This window comes from Hyperolius riggenbachi, chromosome 2 (genome assembly GCF_040937935.1).
Source record: "Hyperolius riggenbachi isolate aHypRig1 chromosome 2, aHypRig1.pri, whole genome shotgun sequence".
NCBI classification, from domain to species: domain Eukaryota; kingdom Metazoa; phylum Chordata; class Amphibia; order Anura; family Hyperoliidae; genus Hyperolius; species Hyperolius riggenbachi.
This window is the reverse complement of record NC_090647.1, coordinates 145,448,029-145,465,380: the sequence shown is the minus strand read 5'-3', so window position 1 is coordinate 145,465,380 and position 17,352 is coordinate 145,448,029. Positions and strand designations below refer to the sequence as shown.

Below are 17,352 nucleotides of genomic sequence, written 5' to 3'. Positions count from 1 at the left end.
CTTGCACAGAGGTTTCAGAAGGTTTAGCAATTCATAAACTTTTTACTGGTTACTTAGCTGTGCCAGGAAATAAGTTTCATAGAAGATAGTTCCATCTTCTAGTGTAGGCTAAAACAGAACTCTGGCTAAATGTTGTCTTTTCATTGGGGACAGGAGCTATGCTTGCTGCTGTTTATGCAGGTTCTACTTTTACAGTTGTGCCTGAAGGTGTGCTTGCACAAAAAGTCCCAAGCAGGGATTGGATCCCTTGTATGACAGGTTGAGTGCTGTATATTTGTTACAAGGTTACAGCTGTTGCTGTGGAGAGAGAAAGAAGGGCAGCGTGCCACAGGATAAAACTATACTACCGGGAGTATGAAGAACAATGTTCTCAGTCGAGACTATCAAGCTGTACACACAGTAATTCTTGGCAGAGGCAGTTATGACCAAGACACTTTAACATGTGTACCACCCTTTACTAATCATTTAACTCTACTACTCTTCAGGATTGGTCTGTCAGCTGGGGGCGGTCACTAACAGCAGTTTGTCTTGCATGCAAATTTAAAGGGTACCTGTAACTTTAAAAAAAAAAATGCATCAGTAAGGAAAAGCTCTGTGATGGTCCAGAGGCTTCCCTGGTCTCCCTACGTGACAACCTTTGAAATAAGTCAAGAATTGTGTATGTTGGCACTGCGCAGGCACAAAGTACAACCTGCGGAGCCGCTTGAGTACTGCAACTCTGTGCTGCTGCGTAGGCGCAAACTCTCCTGTGGTGTTGGTCAGTAAGTAGTTATGGCTTTAGTGGAGATTACAGTAGACACTGCCCCATGATATGGAGGGCAATAGGCTGCATTCACAAAAATATACTGACAGTTTTTCCAATATAACTTTAAACTGCATATTCTACTATGCTTCTTTGAAAAATATAATGAAAACTATTCCTTAACTAGGCCTTTAATACACTGTGCCACTTTGGCCTCAATTCACTAAGATCATGCTGGAGATAAGGCAAGAGAAAACTTGCCGCCACACAGTGAGAGCTATCTTATCTCTTTATTCCTTAAAGCGTATCCGAGATGAAAACTAAAACAAGTAACTTGTCTATATGTTACCTAAGTGTAGATAGTTTACACAGCATATCTATCTGCAAACAGCTTCAACAGAATATGATTTCATCCTGTGATACAATGAGAGCAGCCATATTGTTTGTCACAGGCTGCTATCAGAAGATGCTATCAGCTTGCCTCTGGGTAAATTCCAGGGCTGTGGAGTCGGTCCAAAAATCCACCGACTCCGACTCCTCAGTTTAGGATTCCTCCGACTCCTCTAATTTGCATATTACAATTTTGTTGATTAAAAGTATGTAACATGAAATTTGTCTCTTAACTGCCAACGCTTAGGAATTTTACAAGACAACTGAAGTGAGAAGGATATGTAGGCTACTATATTTATTCCCTTTAGACTAAACCTAGTCCTTGGTAAGAGTACTTGTAAAAGGTACAAACCGGAACAAAGAACATCTATCAGGCCCTAGGCAATGTAAGTGTGGGTACATGTAAGAATGATGTGCAGGTACTCTGCAGGGGAATGAGGGGATTCTTCCTCTATTACACATTCTTCATGCACAATCTGAACAACGTTTATGGGTGACAGACAACACCTGTGTTCAACGTGCACAGCATTCTCAGTGGACTCCCTGCAGCTCTGTGGGGAGTGCATATGTAGAGTATAGTACTACTGTGTAACAAAGTAAACCTGAGACAGATGAAATTAAAGTTTTATACATACCTGGGGCTTCGTCCAGCCGCCTTCAGGATAATCAGTCCCTCGTTGTCCTCCTCCACCACCTGGATCTTCTGCTATGAGTCCAGGTACTTGAGCCAGTCGGGCGTAGTGCGCATGCACACACTCCACCGCCAGGAGCATACTACACCTGTGCAGCACTATTGCGCAGGTGCAGAATGTTCCTGGCTGTGGGAGCGGCATGCGGCCGGACAGCGCTGACTGGCTGAATTACCAGGACTCTTAGCAGAAGGTCCGGGTGGTGGAGGATAGCGAGGGACTGATTAGCCTGAAGGGGGCTGGACCAAGCCCCAGGTATGTATAAAACTTTACTTTTCATCCGTCTCAGGTACCCTTTAATTTGCAGTCACTAAACCAAATTTTAACAACATATCAAATTATTTGATTTCATCAGCAAAGGGAGTGCATACATTTGCATAAATCAGCATCAATGCAGAATTATTTCCATCTCATTGACCATCTCTATTAGTGACACAGCTACACATCAGGCTTTATTCTTACAGCATAGATGTTATTTAGTATATATGTTACGGCCAGAACCCGAAGTGTGGCCACTTCTAGTTCTGGCCAGCCACTTCGGGTTCTGGCCGGCCAATGTGCAAAGTGGCCGCAGCGCAGCGGCCAATGTTAGAAATGGAAAGTTTACATTTATTTTACAGCCATCTCGCTGCGGCCAAATGTATTAAAAGTTGCTTAATTTAATTAAATATAGCCGGCGGCGATGTGATAGATGAAGCCGCCGGCTTTCGCACTGCCTCCTCCTCCTCTCCTCCTCCCCCCCGCCTCTCTCCTCTCCCCTGCCTCCTATACGACATACGGAGCAGCCGGGCGGGGACACGCGTGTCCCCGAGAGTCGTTCGTCGCGGCAGGGGAATCCTGCCGTTCCTGCAGAGCGGGCGCTGGCAGAAGCAATGTCTGCAGCCTCCCCGCTCTGCTTCCCCTGCCGCGACGAATGACTCTCCCGGCGGCTCCGTATTGTATGGAAGGCGGGGACAAGGAGAGAGGCGGGGGGGGGGGGGGGGAAGAGAATCGGGGGGGGGGGGGGGGGAGGCAGTGCGAAAGCCGGCGGCTTCATCTATCACATCGCCGCCGGCTATATTTAATTAAATTTAAGCAACTTTTAATACATTTGGCCGCAGCGAGACGGCCGTAAAATAAGTGTAGCTTTGCATTTCTAACATTGGCCGCTGCGCTGCGGCCACTTCGCAAATTGGCCGGCCAGAACCCGAAGTGGCCGGCCAGAACTAGAAGTGGCCACACTTCGGGTTCTGGCCGTAACATATATAAGAGATTCCTGTGTACACATCATATATACAGTCACAATCAGATATGTATATCTGACCTTAAAAATACGGGGACTGCTTTATTGAAGCAGCACAAGTAACTAATTTTGATTGTTTTATTTCATTTTTGTGGACTAAGCACAGCTATTACTGTATGTATACTGTATATATACATTATTTTTAATGACTATTATCTGAGAAATAGAACATTTTATCATATTTTCTATTTTAATTACAGTTACAAATTCATTAGGAGTCGGTGCATTTTTTCCCGACTCCAGGCACCCAAAATTGCCCGACTCCGACTCCACAGCCCTGGTAAATTCAGTTCCCTCTCCTCCTCCCTCCTCCCCTCTGCCTCTGAAATCAATGGCTAGTAACCTCCTCCTCCTCCTACCCAGACTGAGCTCCTGTAAGCCCTTGCTACAGTGCCGAGGCACAAAAGGAGCTGTGGGTGAGGCTTGTTTAGTTTATAGGGAATTAGAGTATTAAAACAAAAGTATTTTGCTTGAGGAATGCCCTATAAACTATATGAAGGGAACACAATTATGCAATGAGTAAAAGTTTCTCTGATCCACATTGTTACCACCTCTGTAGTTATTTTCACACTCTGTTGTTTAACAGCCTGTCTTTAAAGCAGCATCTACACGCGTAGATGTGGCCGCGATGCTCTTTATCAATCGAGCCGCTAATGCGGCTCGATTGATAAGACCTGGCAGGACGGATCTTCGCACCGCCGATTCCCTGCTCGATCCCCGCGAGGGGACAATGGCAGGGAATCGTGCGGGAGATAAGCGGCGCCGGCGGGGACGGGCGGGCACGAGTTGAACTTACCCGGGGCTTCTAATGGTCCCCCGCAGACATCCTGTTCCCGCGCAGCCACTCACCAATGCTCCAGCTCCGGTACACTTCTGGAATTTCAGACTTTGAAGTCTGAAAACCACTGCGCCTGCGTTGCCATGTCCTCAATCCCGCTGATGTCACCAGGAGCTTACTGCGCAGACAAAAACCATACTGGGCCTGCGCAGGCGCAGTGGTTTTCAGACTTTAAAGTCTGAAATTCCAGAAGTGAACTGGAGGCGGGGCCGGAGCATCGGTGAGTGGCTGCGGGGACCATTAGAAGCCCCGGGTAAGTTAAACTTCTTTTCCCCCGACAACCCCCCCCTACAGAGTGTCCCTTTAACTTTAGAATTCTGGAGTTATTTTAAGGATTGAAGAGTTAACTTAAAGACAGTAGTTAACGTTAGGTTTTCCTGAAGCAAAATGTCTCCTGAATACTACATGCCTCATCACCATGGTGACGGCTATAGAAATGTTATTAAAGGGAACCTGAACTGAGAGGGATAAGGATGTTTCCTTTTAAATAATTCCACTTGCCTGGCAGTATTGCTGATCTTTGGCTGCAGTACTGGTTGAATCACAGACTTGAAACAAGCATGCTGCTAATCCAGTCTGACTTCAGTCAGAGCACCTGATCCGCATGCTTGTTGAGGGGCTGTTGCTAAAAGTATTAGACACAGGATCAGCAGGAGAGTCAGGTAATTGGCATGATTTTAAAAGGTAAAATCCACATCCTTCTCAGTTTAGGTTACCTTTAAAGAGAACCTGAGGTGGGATTTAATTGTTAGTGGGGCACAGAGGCTGGTTGTGCACACTAACACCAGCCTCTGTTGCTCCATGGAGTGCCTCCAGGACCCCCCTCAGTGCTGGCGACACACAGCGTGTCGCCAGCACAATGTTTACCTATGCCTGTTAGCGCCGCTCCTCCGTATCGGCGCTGCCCGCGTCTCTTCCCTCCAATCAGCGGATGCGCTTAGATAAACATTGTGCTGGCGACACGCTGTGTCACCAGCACTGCGGGGGGTATAGCGGCGCGCAGGGAGGGTCCTGGAGGCACACCATGGGGCAACAGAGGCTGGTGTTAGTGTGCACAACCAGCCTCTGTGCCCCACTAACATAATTAAATACCACCTCGGGTTCTCTTTAAAGACAGGAGAGAAGCTTGGTGAATTGAGGTCTTGTGGTTTGTTTCCAGAGTTTGTCATTTTTTTTTCAAGGTGTCCAAGTCTATTCCGTATACAGTAATGGAGCTGCAAATACCTGTGTATGCCTCTCCTACTCGGCCTGATGCTAACCAAATATACCGCAAACCCCCAATAAGGGTTGAGAAGCAATCGCCACAATGTTGCCTTGGCGAGGTATACCCCACTTTACATCCCTCTGAAAGCAGTATCTTACATCCACTTCATGAATTGGCCTTTTCAGTGTGGGCATCGGAGTGAAGGCATGCTTCTAGACAACCATTCATTAATATGCTGAAGCCGCCCTCCTGTAAAAGATCAGTAAGCTGCTCAGACTCTGGCCCTTATTCTGTGCCTCAATACCAGCTGATGCAGGAGAAGGAAGTTTATGCTGTCTCATCCCTGCAGGCTCTTTAGTCATACAGTGCATGACCTGGTTTCTATTGTCTACAGTTTCTCATGAAACTCTTTCAGCCACTTTTGAATGTTCTCATGAGCGTTTTTGCGCCATAGATTTTTATACCTTTCCATTTATGACAACTGTTCATTCACTCTACTTATTAGATTTGGTGGTTTGAAATAATCTTAAAACATTGTTAGAGAACCTTAGTTGCTCATTAGAAAACATTTTAAATAAGAGAGTCACAGCCTTATTTAACATTTGATGACTTCTGTACTTGTCTCATGGCATTTCCCCCCTCACCTCCTGCATTTTTGGGTAGCTTTGCAGGAACACCACCTCTGACATCCTCTGGACTCTTCATTAGTGCAAATTGCCTCCACTAGCTGCAATGCTGTGACATTGCTTGCCATACAATTTAACCTATCATAAAATCTGTTTGTTACCGGCCAGCACCTTCCCCATGTGAGTGCCGGGAGTGTACAGAGAATGCGCCACATGCTAGGAAACAGGAATGCCTTTGGTGCTTCTGCACTCATCCTTGGAACTACTTGAACGAGAGTGTAACGATTGGTGTCAGCACGCAGAGAGAATCTGATTATTGGTGATCTGCAGTATCACCAAGAATACAGATATTTACCTGATTATTGATGATCTGCAGAATCACCGATAATACAGATATATTGCTAACCTCTGGACACCTGAAGCGTGTAAGTGTTTGGTGTAACAGTAGTAATTTGGACCACCGGGGTAGCAGGTGGTCCAATGAGTAGAGAAAGACTCTACTGCAGTCAAGGACTCCAGGAGAAGGAGACCCTGACTGATTTAGCAGCAGTGCCCCCTCTGAGGAGCAGGGGGCCCCTGCAGGAAGGCTGAGCACCCAAGGGGTGGGTGACAGCCAGAAAGATAAAGTACAAAGACAGGAAGCTGATTCGGTATCCAAGGCAAGCAGGGTTTGGCAACAGGTAATCAGAAATGCAAGGTACCGCATCAGAAAGCTGAGGGAAAGTCAGGAAAGCAATAAGTCATAACAGATATCAAACAATGCCTAGTCTGGGTGTGACGTCTGTGGTCTCTACACCCTGGAACTAGTCTGATATATAACAGAATAACACAGGTTCCCTAGTCTGGGTGTGAGGTCCGTGGTCTCTACACCCTGGAACTGGTCTAAAGAATAACACAGATGATACACAGTAAACTGGCTAAGTGTGCATTCCCAGGTCCACCTGGTTCCACCACACTGAAGGTTCGGACTAAGGTCTGAGTGCTAACACAGGTATTCGCAACGCCAGACAACCAGCAACTGAACAGCAAGGGATATATATATATATATATATATATATATATATATATATATATATATATATATATATATATATATATATATATATAGTAAAGCCCTCCACAGCGCCGCCCAGCTCCCATCAACCAATCACCTGCTGAGCTGGGATCAGCTGACCGCCTCGATCAGCAGGACCGTTCTCCTATTGGCATAAAGAGCCTGTCTTGCGGCGCGCGCAGCTCTCCATCTGTGTGCACTACTAGAAACCAGAAGCATGTTGCTGCGGGGAAACCGCCGCTCTGTGCGCGGATTCTGCCGCCTCACTGTCAGAACGCGCGGCGGTTTCTCCGCAATCCGTCACAGAGACCTGGTGCACACCAAAAACCGCTAGCAGATCCGCAAAATGCTAGCAGATTTTGAAATGCTTTTTCTTTTTCTGTAGCGTTTCAGCTAGCATTTTGCGGTTTTGTGAACCGTTTTTGGTGTAGTAGATTTCATATATTGTTACAGTAAAGCTGTTACTGAACAGCTACTGTAACAAAACGCCTGGCAAACTGCTCTGAAGTGCCGTTTTTCAGAGCGGTTTGCGTTTTCCTATACTTAACATTGAGGCAGAAACGCATCCGCAATCCAAAATCTGCAGCAGCCCGGGAGTATGCGTTTCTGCAAAACGCCTCTCGCTCTGGTGTGCACCAGCCCATTGAAATACATTACCCTAGCGGATCCGCACCCGCAAGCGGATCGCACACCGCAGCAGAACCGCTCTGGTGTGCACTAGGCCAGAGAGTATATGTGAAGGCTGGCCGAGGAGTACCGAAGGCAAAGCAGGGACAGAGCGGAGACTACTGGGAAAGGCTCTATGGTATGCAGAGCCTTCCCTGTACTTGGGCAAGTATCAAACCTGAAGTTCAACTTCAGGTTTTCTTTAAAGAACAAGTGACACCCATGCTAACCTAGAAATAAAAAACACATAAGTAGATAAATACTACTTCTACTTACATAACAGATGTATTGTGCTATCCACGTAACGATTCCTGTGAATTTTATAAAGGAAAAGCAGAGAATCCTACTCTAGGCAGTGGCCATCTTGCCAAGCTTAATACTGACATCATATCCTCCCTGACTCCCCCCTCCCTCTTGCTCATTGTGTATTAGCTGCCCTCCTCCCAGAGTCTTTTTTTTTTTTTTTTTTTTTTTTTTTTTTTTACTCTGAGTCACCTCAGCCTTGCTTGTAAACACAAGTAATCAGCTAGGCAGGGAAATAAATGGAAGAGGAGGAATATATTATAGATAAAAAGAACTCCCAGCATTCAACTCTTTGGCACTGTTTGGCACTAGGGCCAGTGCTCCTAAAGTATGTGATAACTCCAAACTATAACAGCAGAAATAGTTTTGAATGCAGGATTAGGATCTTTATCACTTAATACACCCAGACCAGTTGCTGTTAAAATTTGATTTTTATGGTGACAATACCGCTTTAAGGGCTAAAATCAATTCACAGATAGTTCAGCAAGGTGGAATGTTAGTCTTTTAGTCGGCCGTAAAAGAATCTATCTTTTTATTGATTTTCACATAAAAATAATAAACATAGTGGTTCATCAAGTAGACTAAAATAATATTCTAATATCAATTGAAATTAAAAAAAATGAAGTAATAATTGAATAGTGTATGGCCAGTTTAACAGACACAGCACACGGCTATACCTGTAGAAAGTGCGGACAGTTACTGTAAAATGTGTGAATTGCTGATGGAAGTATTGCAGGTAAGGTGGCTGTACATGTTTAGATTGCAATCCTATAAGGCAAACAGATCAATTCTTTGATCTGATCTGAACCATTTTGATTTCTTGCCCAAAACGATGCGGCTCATTGCGTCACAGATAACCGGCAGATTTGATCACTGAAATCTGTGTGTATGGCCAGCTTTAGAATTACGTTCTCTAGCATAGTGTTGGGTTGCATTGTCGGGTCACATACCTGAAGTCCTGAACTGTTAAAATACTAAACAATTGTTGCAAGGTTTCAATTCCTGTAGCAGGCATTGGGCGGATGTGATCAGATAAAAATGCAGTTTTTCCAGTTCAAAGCTGGCTAATGCTGATTGGACTAGCAGGATTCATTTTAAAGCTGCTCCTAATGTGTGCTTTATGGGAATGCAAGTTGTGCTTTAAGAATAATTTTTAATATAAATTTTATAAGTTGAATAAATCTCCCGATTTAACTTTGGCCATACTAACTAGATGTATTCCTACATTTAATGAATCTCGGCTCTGCCTGTTCAGTAAGCCAGCACTAATTCAGTAGGAGACCTTTGGCAAGTCTCCCTTACACTGCTACTGCCAATAGAGCGCGCCCTAGTGGCTGCTGCTCTGCTCTGGCGCTTTGAGTCCGCAAGGAGAAAAGCGCAATATAAATGTTATTTGTCTTGTCTTTGTCTAATGCATACATATAAAGTTATGTAGGTCTCCCTGTATCCAGGTAGACAACTGGTGCATTGGTGCCCCTAGTGGCCACAGCATTATTAGTCAGGTACTAAAGTTCATTGATAACATTTATGAAGTTGGCAGTTGATAAGAGCTCAATTGAAATGTTGTTTTCAGAAATAAGTGGGTGTGGGTAAACTAACTTTTCCAATGACAAAGTAGCTCATTAACTGACTTATGAGCTTGAAAAGAATCTTTTAAATGAACATGGCACAGGTTTGTTCCCCATCTTTGTTCTGCTGTACATGTCTGTTTCTGTGCCCTGTGAAACAATGGCTTTTGTACATTGTAATCTACAGCAAGCGGTCAGTTGAAAGTACACAAATATTGATCTAAATACAGAAAGCTTTATTAATACTGTAGTGAAGTGAAATATATGCTAGTGAAGGTCATGCATTCCTTTCACTTGTGAACCAGTGTAGAGATTGCAGTACAGCCACGTGTGAAGTGGGCTGTGTCAAAATGACCAAATCCACTGACTTCTTGAATCAGAAGGGGGAATCCTTTTTTTTTTTTTTTTTTTTTTGATTTTTTTTGCCAGCAGCCACTGATTGACAAGTGACTTTAAATGTAATTATTTTGTAGTCTATGCACTGTGTACAGTTAATAAATACATAAAGTTTACATCTGGTACATTGTAGTGGATAGAACACTCACATTTATATCTGTAGTAGCACTTCCTTATTTCTCTTCATGCTGAAGCCTTGCCAAAGTACACCCTCAGCATTCAAAAGTAAAAAATCCACTGCGCTCTTATATGTAGCCACCTAAAAAAGAAACAAATTGCACATCGCGTAATGCTGCCAAAATCAGTTTATAAACACGGCCCATACAAGTGTAAAAACCGTGCCGACACTCGTGAATCCACCACCGACATAAAAGGGGCTCACCAGATGCAGGCCACCCCGCTTTTCAGGTGGGTCTCGAGCTCAATATGGTGTGCCAACAGGATCCTCAGTGAATCACACCGCTCATCCGGTATAAAACTTTTTAATCTTCATTAGAACACTGCAGCAACAAGCCGCTCTCCTGCTGATAGCCTGGGTGTCTGGGCTGTGTGTGCTGGGGAAGCGCCCTCTCTCTTTCCAGTTTCCACTGCTCTGTGCTCCAGGTCTGTTGAGCAGACCTGGAGCACAGAGCAGTGGAAACTGGAAAGAGAGAGGGCGCTTCCCCAGCACACACAGCCCCCAGACATCGCTATCAGCAGGAGAGCTGCTTGTTGCTGCAGTGTTCTAATGAAGATTAAAAAGTTGAGGACCCTGTTGGCACACCATATTGAGCCCTAGACCCACCTGAAAAGCGGGGTGGCCTGCATCCGGTGAGCCCCTTTTATGTCGGTGGTGGATTCACGAGTGTCGGCACGGTTTTTACACTTGTATGGGCCGTGTTTATAAACTTTGTGATTTTGGCAGCATTACGCGATGTGCAATTTTTTATTTTTTTTTAGGTGGCTACATATAAGAGCGCATTGGATTTTTTTACTTTTGATTTCAGACTTGGATATTCCCACAGCAAACTTATAGGACTTGCGGTAGCAAAGACTTTGGTGATTGTATATTTTAAGTAGCGCTGCCTGTGATATTATTGATTGTGTATAACACCCTCAGCATTGTCTTACCCTCCAGCCTGGTTCCTCCCCCAACCCTTCCACCCCCCTCCCTCCCCTGCTTTCTGCCTGCTTGCATCAAATTACATATCTTTTCACATAGAGGAGAGACCGAACTGCTGCAGCCTGTCTTATCATGCCTGTTTGCTATAAATCTTCTTCCACATGTCTGCCTGTCTGGATTAGATCACATGGATATGGGGGGTGGAGTTATGACTTCAATCCCCCAGCATGCGTTCCACCTATGGTTTGGAAAGAAAAAAATCACCCAGGTCCAATTTCACACTGGGGGTGGGGTTTTCCAACCCATATGTGTAATATGGACCCTAAGGGTTAGAAAATCACACTTAATATGTGATTTTATATATCTTGGCAACTTATAAGGTTTAAAGAGTAACTGTCGGGCATAAAATCAAAAATCAATTCTTTATTTTTATCTGGTAAACCAGTAATAAGGATGGATCGGGCAATCCAACAGTTAAAATCACTATTACTTTGCTTGTTAAATTATCATTCACCAGTTTACCTGACTCTTGTTTGGTACACAAAAGAGAAGTTGCAGGGCATGCTGGGTTGTCTTTTTTTTTTTTTTTTTTTTTTTTTTTTTTTTTTTGCGGCTCTACTTCCCCTCAACTTCCTGTTTCCCCTCCCACACCTCTGTTCCTCTCTGATTGGCCAAAATTTCTCAGGCTGAAACAATGCACTTTCTATAGTGAATGGCGGGCAAATCAGGCAGAGGAGACTAATGCTGGGCATACACGGACAGGAGGGAGGCTTATCAATCGGCTTGATTAATAATATCCGACGTGTCCGATACCCCGGCGGATCGATACTGCGCTTGATACCGGCGGGGAGAACAGTGGCAAGAAACAAGCGGCTGATTAGCCGCTCCCGCGGGGACGAGCGGCAATCGATTTCGTGTGGACGAGCGGTGACGCGACGGCATCGAGCCACTGGCTCGATACCGGTGCAAAAACGGTCCGTGTATGCCCAGCATAAGGGTGGATATTACATCACGACTAGCTTCAAGATAGCCACAGAAAATATGGAAACTGTCTAGAATAGGATTCTCTACTTTTCCTTTATACAATTCACAGGAATCATAACATGGACAGTGCAATGCATCTGTTATGTAAGTGGAACAAGTATTTATCTACTTATATATTTGTTTGTTTTCCCCTGAGATAGTATGGCTGAAAGCTCCTCTTTAAAGCTAACTGTAATTTATAATGTAGGTACTCTTTGATACTGCACATAGTAGCACTTTGTTGCACTTTTCTGTTTTTTTTGTTTTTTTTTTGCATTTCCATGCTAACTGCTACCAATCAGGAAATCTATTTTCCATTTGTACCAGCCACATGATTGTATAAAAATCTAATTAGCTGACTTAAGATGGCTATCCATCAAGCGATTTTTACAGGCCAATTGATCTTTTGGATTTGATTTTATCAAACCAGAGGAAAACCTGTGCTGCTACAAGTCTGCCCGATTGTTTTGATCTATTTCGGGCCAAAATCTGTCCAAAAGGATTGCTTGAGTGTGCTGCAATTGCTTGATTAGGTGTGTAGCGGTAACAGCGGTGGATATTGCAGTGACTGACAGCTTCTCGGCTGGTGTGTGGGCACCTTTAGGAAGTATCCTCACTAAGGACACAGGCAATGCAAAATCCTGAGTTTTCTAATGTTTGTTGTATACAAAAAACTTAAATTTTCCTTTCATTTTAAAGTGACCCAGAGATGAGTAAAGCTCAGTTTTTTACTTACCCGGGGCTTCCTTCATCACCATAAGCATGGCTGTCCCTCGCCGTCCTCCTACGATGTCCCGTCAGCCACGATGAGCCACCGGTAAGCGGCTCAGTGATGGAGTCTGACTGAGCGGCGTACCGGGGTTTGATTGCGGCTGCACGGAGGATACCAGAAGGACTGTGGGAGGACGGCGAGGGACACAGCCATGCTTATGGGGCTGGAGGAAGCCCGGGTAAGTAAAAAAACAGAAGCTTTATTCATCTCTGGGTCACTTTAACCATGATGTTCAGATTAGTTAGAATTGCTGTATCATGCTCTAAAGTAGGTGGAAAGTGTGATGAGAATGACCACTACCCTGCAGAAACTATACATTCAATGACATGAGAATTTGACATGCTCTCCATTTAGTAAAAATTAAGTTGTCATGTCCACCTAATGCTGTTCAGACTGCAATGATTAACAATACATCTGTCATGATGCTTTGTTTGAGCTTTTTTATTTATAGTGGGTCTCCAGGCAAAAGCTAAAATCCTGAAAGAATACTTCCAGGGAAAAAGCCTGTCACGTAAAGCTTAATGCTGCCAAAATTGTTGGTTCTCAGGGCTAATAACTTACCCGCTGCCACATATGGTAATTTATTAGGCATGGGAAGCTCCGCCCCCTCAATCAACAACAGTTGTGGACATTTTTTTTCCCCTTAAGTCTGCAGAAGTTCGTAATGGAGTAGGGAGGACAATGCTCTTGGCTGAAGCAATTTGCCAGACTGATCACTGGCTTGAGGGGTCAGGGTAGTTGTACATACACTAGATTCTTGGCACAGATGGTTATCGGCTGCCTCAGCTAAGTTTCATCTAGTGTCTGTACACAGCTTAATGGAGTGTCAACGAAGCAGGTTGATTTGATGGTGCTCAGTGCTGAAATTAATGCTGCACGGGGCACGTAAGGGTAATTTGGGGCTCTGGCGGTTGCCGGACCCTGAATTACATTTCACTCTGTTGCGAAAACCTGGAGGGGGAATAATATTTAATGCCGCCAGGGAGTTTTGTGGCAGCAGGTAAAGCCGGCCATCTCTCTGGCGACAGATAGAAGTACACAGATGTGAAGCCTCTCTTCTCTCTTTACCAATGTTCATTGATGTATTCATCCAGAGAACACCGCAGCACTGCTTGCAGATGCATAATATGCACTGTAAGGCCGAATCCATACTATAAGCGCTTTTCTGAGCGCTTTGTGATTAGCGCTTTTTAAAAATTCCTCCCATTCACGTTCATTAAAATCGTGGAAAAAATAGCAGCGATTTTTCGCGTGTGATCACATCGATTTTTACACTATTTTAATGAGTGAATGGGAGACCTTTTTAAAAAGCGCTCAAAGCGCTAATCGATCACAAAGTGCTCATAAAAGCACATAGTGTGGATTTGTCCTAACTGCTTTGTGTGCTGTTTAGGGATGGTCAATGAGATGCAAATTTAGCATTGATGCAGAATTGTGAAAATTTTGTTTGCAAATTTATGCAATATGAAAATAGACCACATTTTACCTCAGCAGGATTTGATTGGTTCATTTTCAAGCTGCAAAAATTTGCATACAAAATGTACAGAATTATCTGCATCTCATTGACTATCCCTAATTAGGGATGATTGATTATATCCAAATTTTTCTAAGTTTATGTAAATATGCAGCTTGAAAACTGACCAGTCGATTTAAACCTGGGCATATAATTTGCAAAAAATATTGCATGCATTTGCATCAACTCTTTAAAAAAAAAAGTGCTCATCATTGATCATCCCTATCCTTAATGCTATTTAGATGCTATTCAAAAAGGGGGAGAGCTTTCGGTGGAAAGAGTAAGGTTTCTCCATTCATATCCCTGCCCCACATCTTAGCAGAACAGTGAGGGGTGTGCTGCATATTCCAATTAGCAGGACAGGAAGTGCTGGTATAGCTTGTATTAAGACTCTTTTGTTGGTTTTGTTTTTTCCTCAGTGTGCATCTGTGTAGCAAACACCTGGAGCCATTTTCAATTTGATGCCTTTAACATATTTGTTCTATGTTCTGCTGAACAGCATATCCCTGCATTTCCCTATTGGTTATTTTACCACACAGCTTGCTGGTGTGTTCGCATTGGTACATGTATAGCAGTGTTCTCCCCGGGCTCTTTTAGCCGGGTGCTCAACCCAGCTAGTTTTTGTGAGCACCCGGCTTTCATCGGCTCACCTAATCCTATTCTGTAAGCAGAGTTGTGCACAGAAGCAACGGCCCTGCACTCTCTCATATTGCCCCACCCGGCTACTTTTTCATGCCACCCGGCTGAAAAAAAATTCTGGGGAGAACACTGTATACGTATTAGCAGCTCCCTTGCAGGATTAGTTAGATGCACTATCTGTCCCAGGGAGGACGTTAAGGATATATGCTCCTATTCCCTATATAGCTTTTGATGCGCTGAATGCGTGCATGTTTTTGCTATGCATGTTACAGGGCCAGAGTTAGGACACATACGACACTGGGCTACCTCTACGTGACTACGCAAGAGACTTTATTCTTGTAACGAAGATCCCAGCTTTTAATTTAGCTGCAGGGACAGCATGGATTGCTGCATGATTTTTGTAAATGGATTTGCATGAGTGTGCGGAAGTTTATTTTGATGTTTTGCTTGCCACACCCCTTCCAGTTCCTCCCTACTAAATCTACAAGTGTTTAAATGCCCTAGCTTAAGGTGAGGAGCCTGGATTTTGTGTTTTTAAATATCCCTGCATTGCCCTGACAGCATATCTAGTGGCTAACCTTTAGCATACAGTCTTCCTACATGCTGTCATACTTGCACGGTGCTTTTTAGATAGCTATGCATGCCTTCAGTTCAGTGCTAAGACCTCTTATGTGAGTTGCTGCATGTATCGTTTGATTGGGAAACGGTGCTGTTTATGTACTTAGCAATACCTTAGAGTGTAATTACAGATCTGTTTATAGAATATAGCAGTCCCTCGAGCTTTGGGCCTCTTGTTATGTCATTGGCAAGCAACATACTTTTTATTTTCATTTGGCGTTGTCTAAACATCTAAATAATGGGCACAATATCTTCTTTCTTCTCCAAACAGAACTCCCCTTGTGTTTTGATTGCTGCTCGACATGCCAGTTCTTCTGCGGTAAGTGGCCATTTCTTTTTTTTCTTGATGGGTTGGCCTTGGATAAATTATAGAAAGTGATTTCTAGTTCCCACTTGCAGCTATTTCAGCATATGCTTAGCTGTTCTATTTCCCTCTCTCCCTCTTTCTGTAGAACCTGAAAGATGTCCTGTCAGATCTCATTCCAAAAGAACAGACCAGAATTAAGAACTTTAGACAACAACATGGGAAGACCGTTGTTGGGCAAATTACAGTGGACATGGTAAGAGCAGCTACATTATTGCTAATGACAAATGCTTCATTTGCAAAGATGCAAATAAAAATAGCTGGCTGATTCATACCTGTGCCTCAATATAACCATGTATGTGTGAGAACATTCAGGTGGGTCTTGGGTCTTATCTTAAAGAAAATTTGAAGTAAAAAAAAAAGCTGCCGTGTCTTAAAAATGTCAGTGGAAGTTGTTCAGCTGTGTTTCTGAACTGCAATGAGTATGCGACCAGAGGCACAGTCTGGGTGGAGTCACAGCCTCTGATCTGTTTGCTTATTCTGTTTATTTTAAACAATATCAGTTGCCTGGCAGACCTGCCTCTCATTGGATGCAGTAGTGACTGAATTACACACCTGAGATCAGCATGCAGCTAAGCTTGTCAGATTTTTGTCAAACATCTGATCTGCATGCTTTTTCAGGGTCTATGGCTAAAATCATTAGATGCAGAGGATCAGCAGGGCAGCCAGGCAACTGGTAAAGTTTAAAGTTAAATATGTCAGCCTCCATATCCCTCTCACTTCAGGCACACTTTAATAAATACAGAGCATCACAACTACCAAGTAAGCACTTTTTATTAAAGGAAGAGAGCAGTTGTTGTTTCCAAATGTTTTAGACGTTTTTAAAAACCAACAATAAGAAACAGGTCGCCATGTGTGTTTATGCATTGTATTGGCTCTTTATGCTATTCATTGTTAAAAAGCCATGAGCCTAAGGTGGGTGGGAGTAGGGTGAGATTTATCCACTCATTGCTCTGCTAAAGATTTCATTCAAAGCAAAACTGCACAATGTAAGTCACACCTCTGATCATTCTGAATCTGCTAGCCACCAGGAAATGCTGATTCTCTTGAGAATCATATTTGACAACTGTAGGCCAGTAGTCACGCTGGGCTGTGACAGCTGTAGGGCAGTAGTCAATGTGGGCTGTGATAGCTGTAGGCCAGTAGTCACGCTGGGCTGTGACAGCTGTAGGCCAGTAGTCACGCTGGGCTGTGACAGCTGTAGGCCAGTAGTCACGCTGGGCTGTGACAGCTGTAGGCCAGTAGTCACGCTGGGCTGTGACAGCTGTAGGCCAGTAGTCACGCTGGGCTGTGACAGCTGTAGGCCAGTAGTCACGCTGGGCTGTGACAGCTGTAGGCCAGTAGTCACGCTGGGCTGTGACAGCTGTAGGCCAGTAGTCACGCTGGGCTGTGACAGCTGTAGGCCAGTAGTCACGCTGGGCTGTGACAGCTGTAGGCCAGTAGTCACGCTGGGCTGTGACAGCTGTAGGCCAGTAGTCACGCTGGGCTGTGACAGCTGTAGGCCAGTAGTCACGCTGGGCTGTGACAGCTGTAGGCCAGTAGTCACGCTGGGCTGTGACAGCT

The 17,352-nt window shown here is 44.2% G+C and overlaps 1 protein-coding gene across 1 annotated transcript in view; it reads left to right on the top strand.

Annotated features, from left to right (window-relative positions):
* The window catches only part of CS (citrate synthase), an 81,458-nt gene that overhangs the window by 36,842 nt on the left and 27,264 nt on the right, over nucleotides 1-17,352 (top strand). The window contains exons 2-3 of the mRNA XM_068267645.1: nucleotides 15,697-15,744; nucleotides 15,878-15,985. Coding sequence (XP_068123746.1) covers nucleotides 15,697-15,744; nucleotides 15,878-15,985 — 156 coding nt within the window. The remainder of the gene's footprint in view (nucleotides 1-15,696; nucleotides 15,745-15,877; nucleotides 15,986-17,352) is intronic.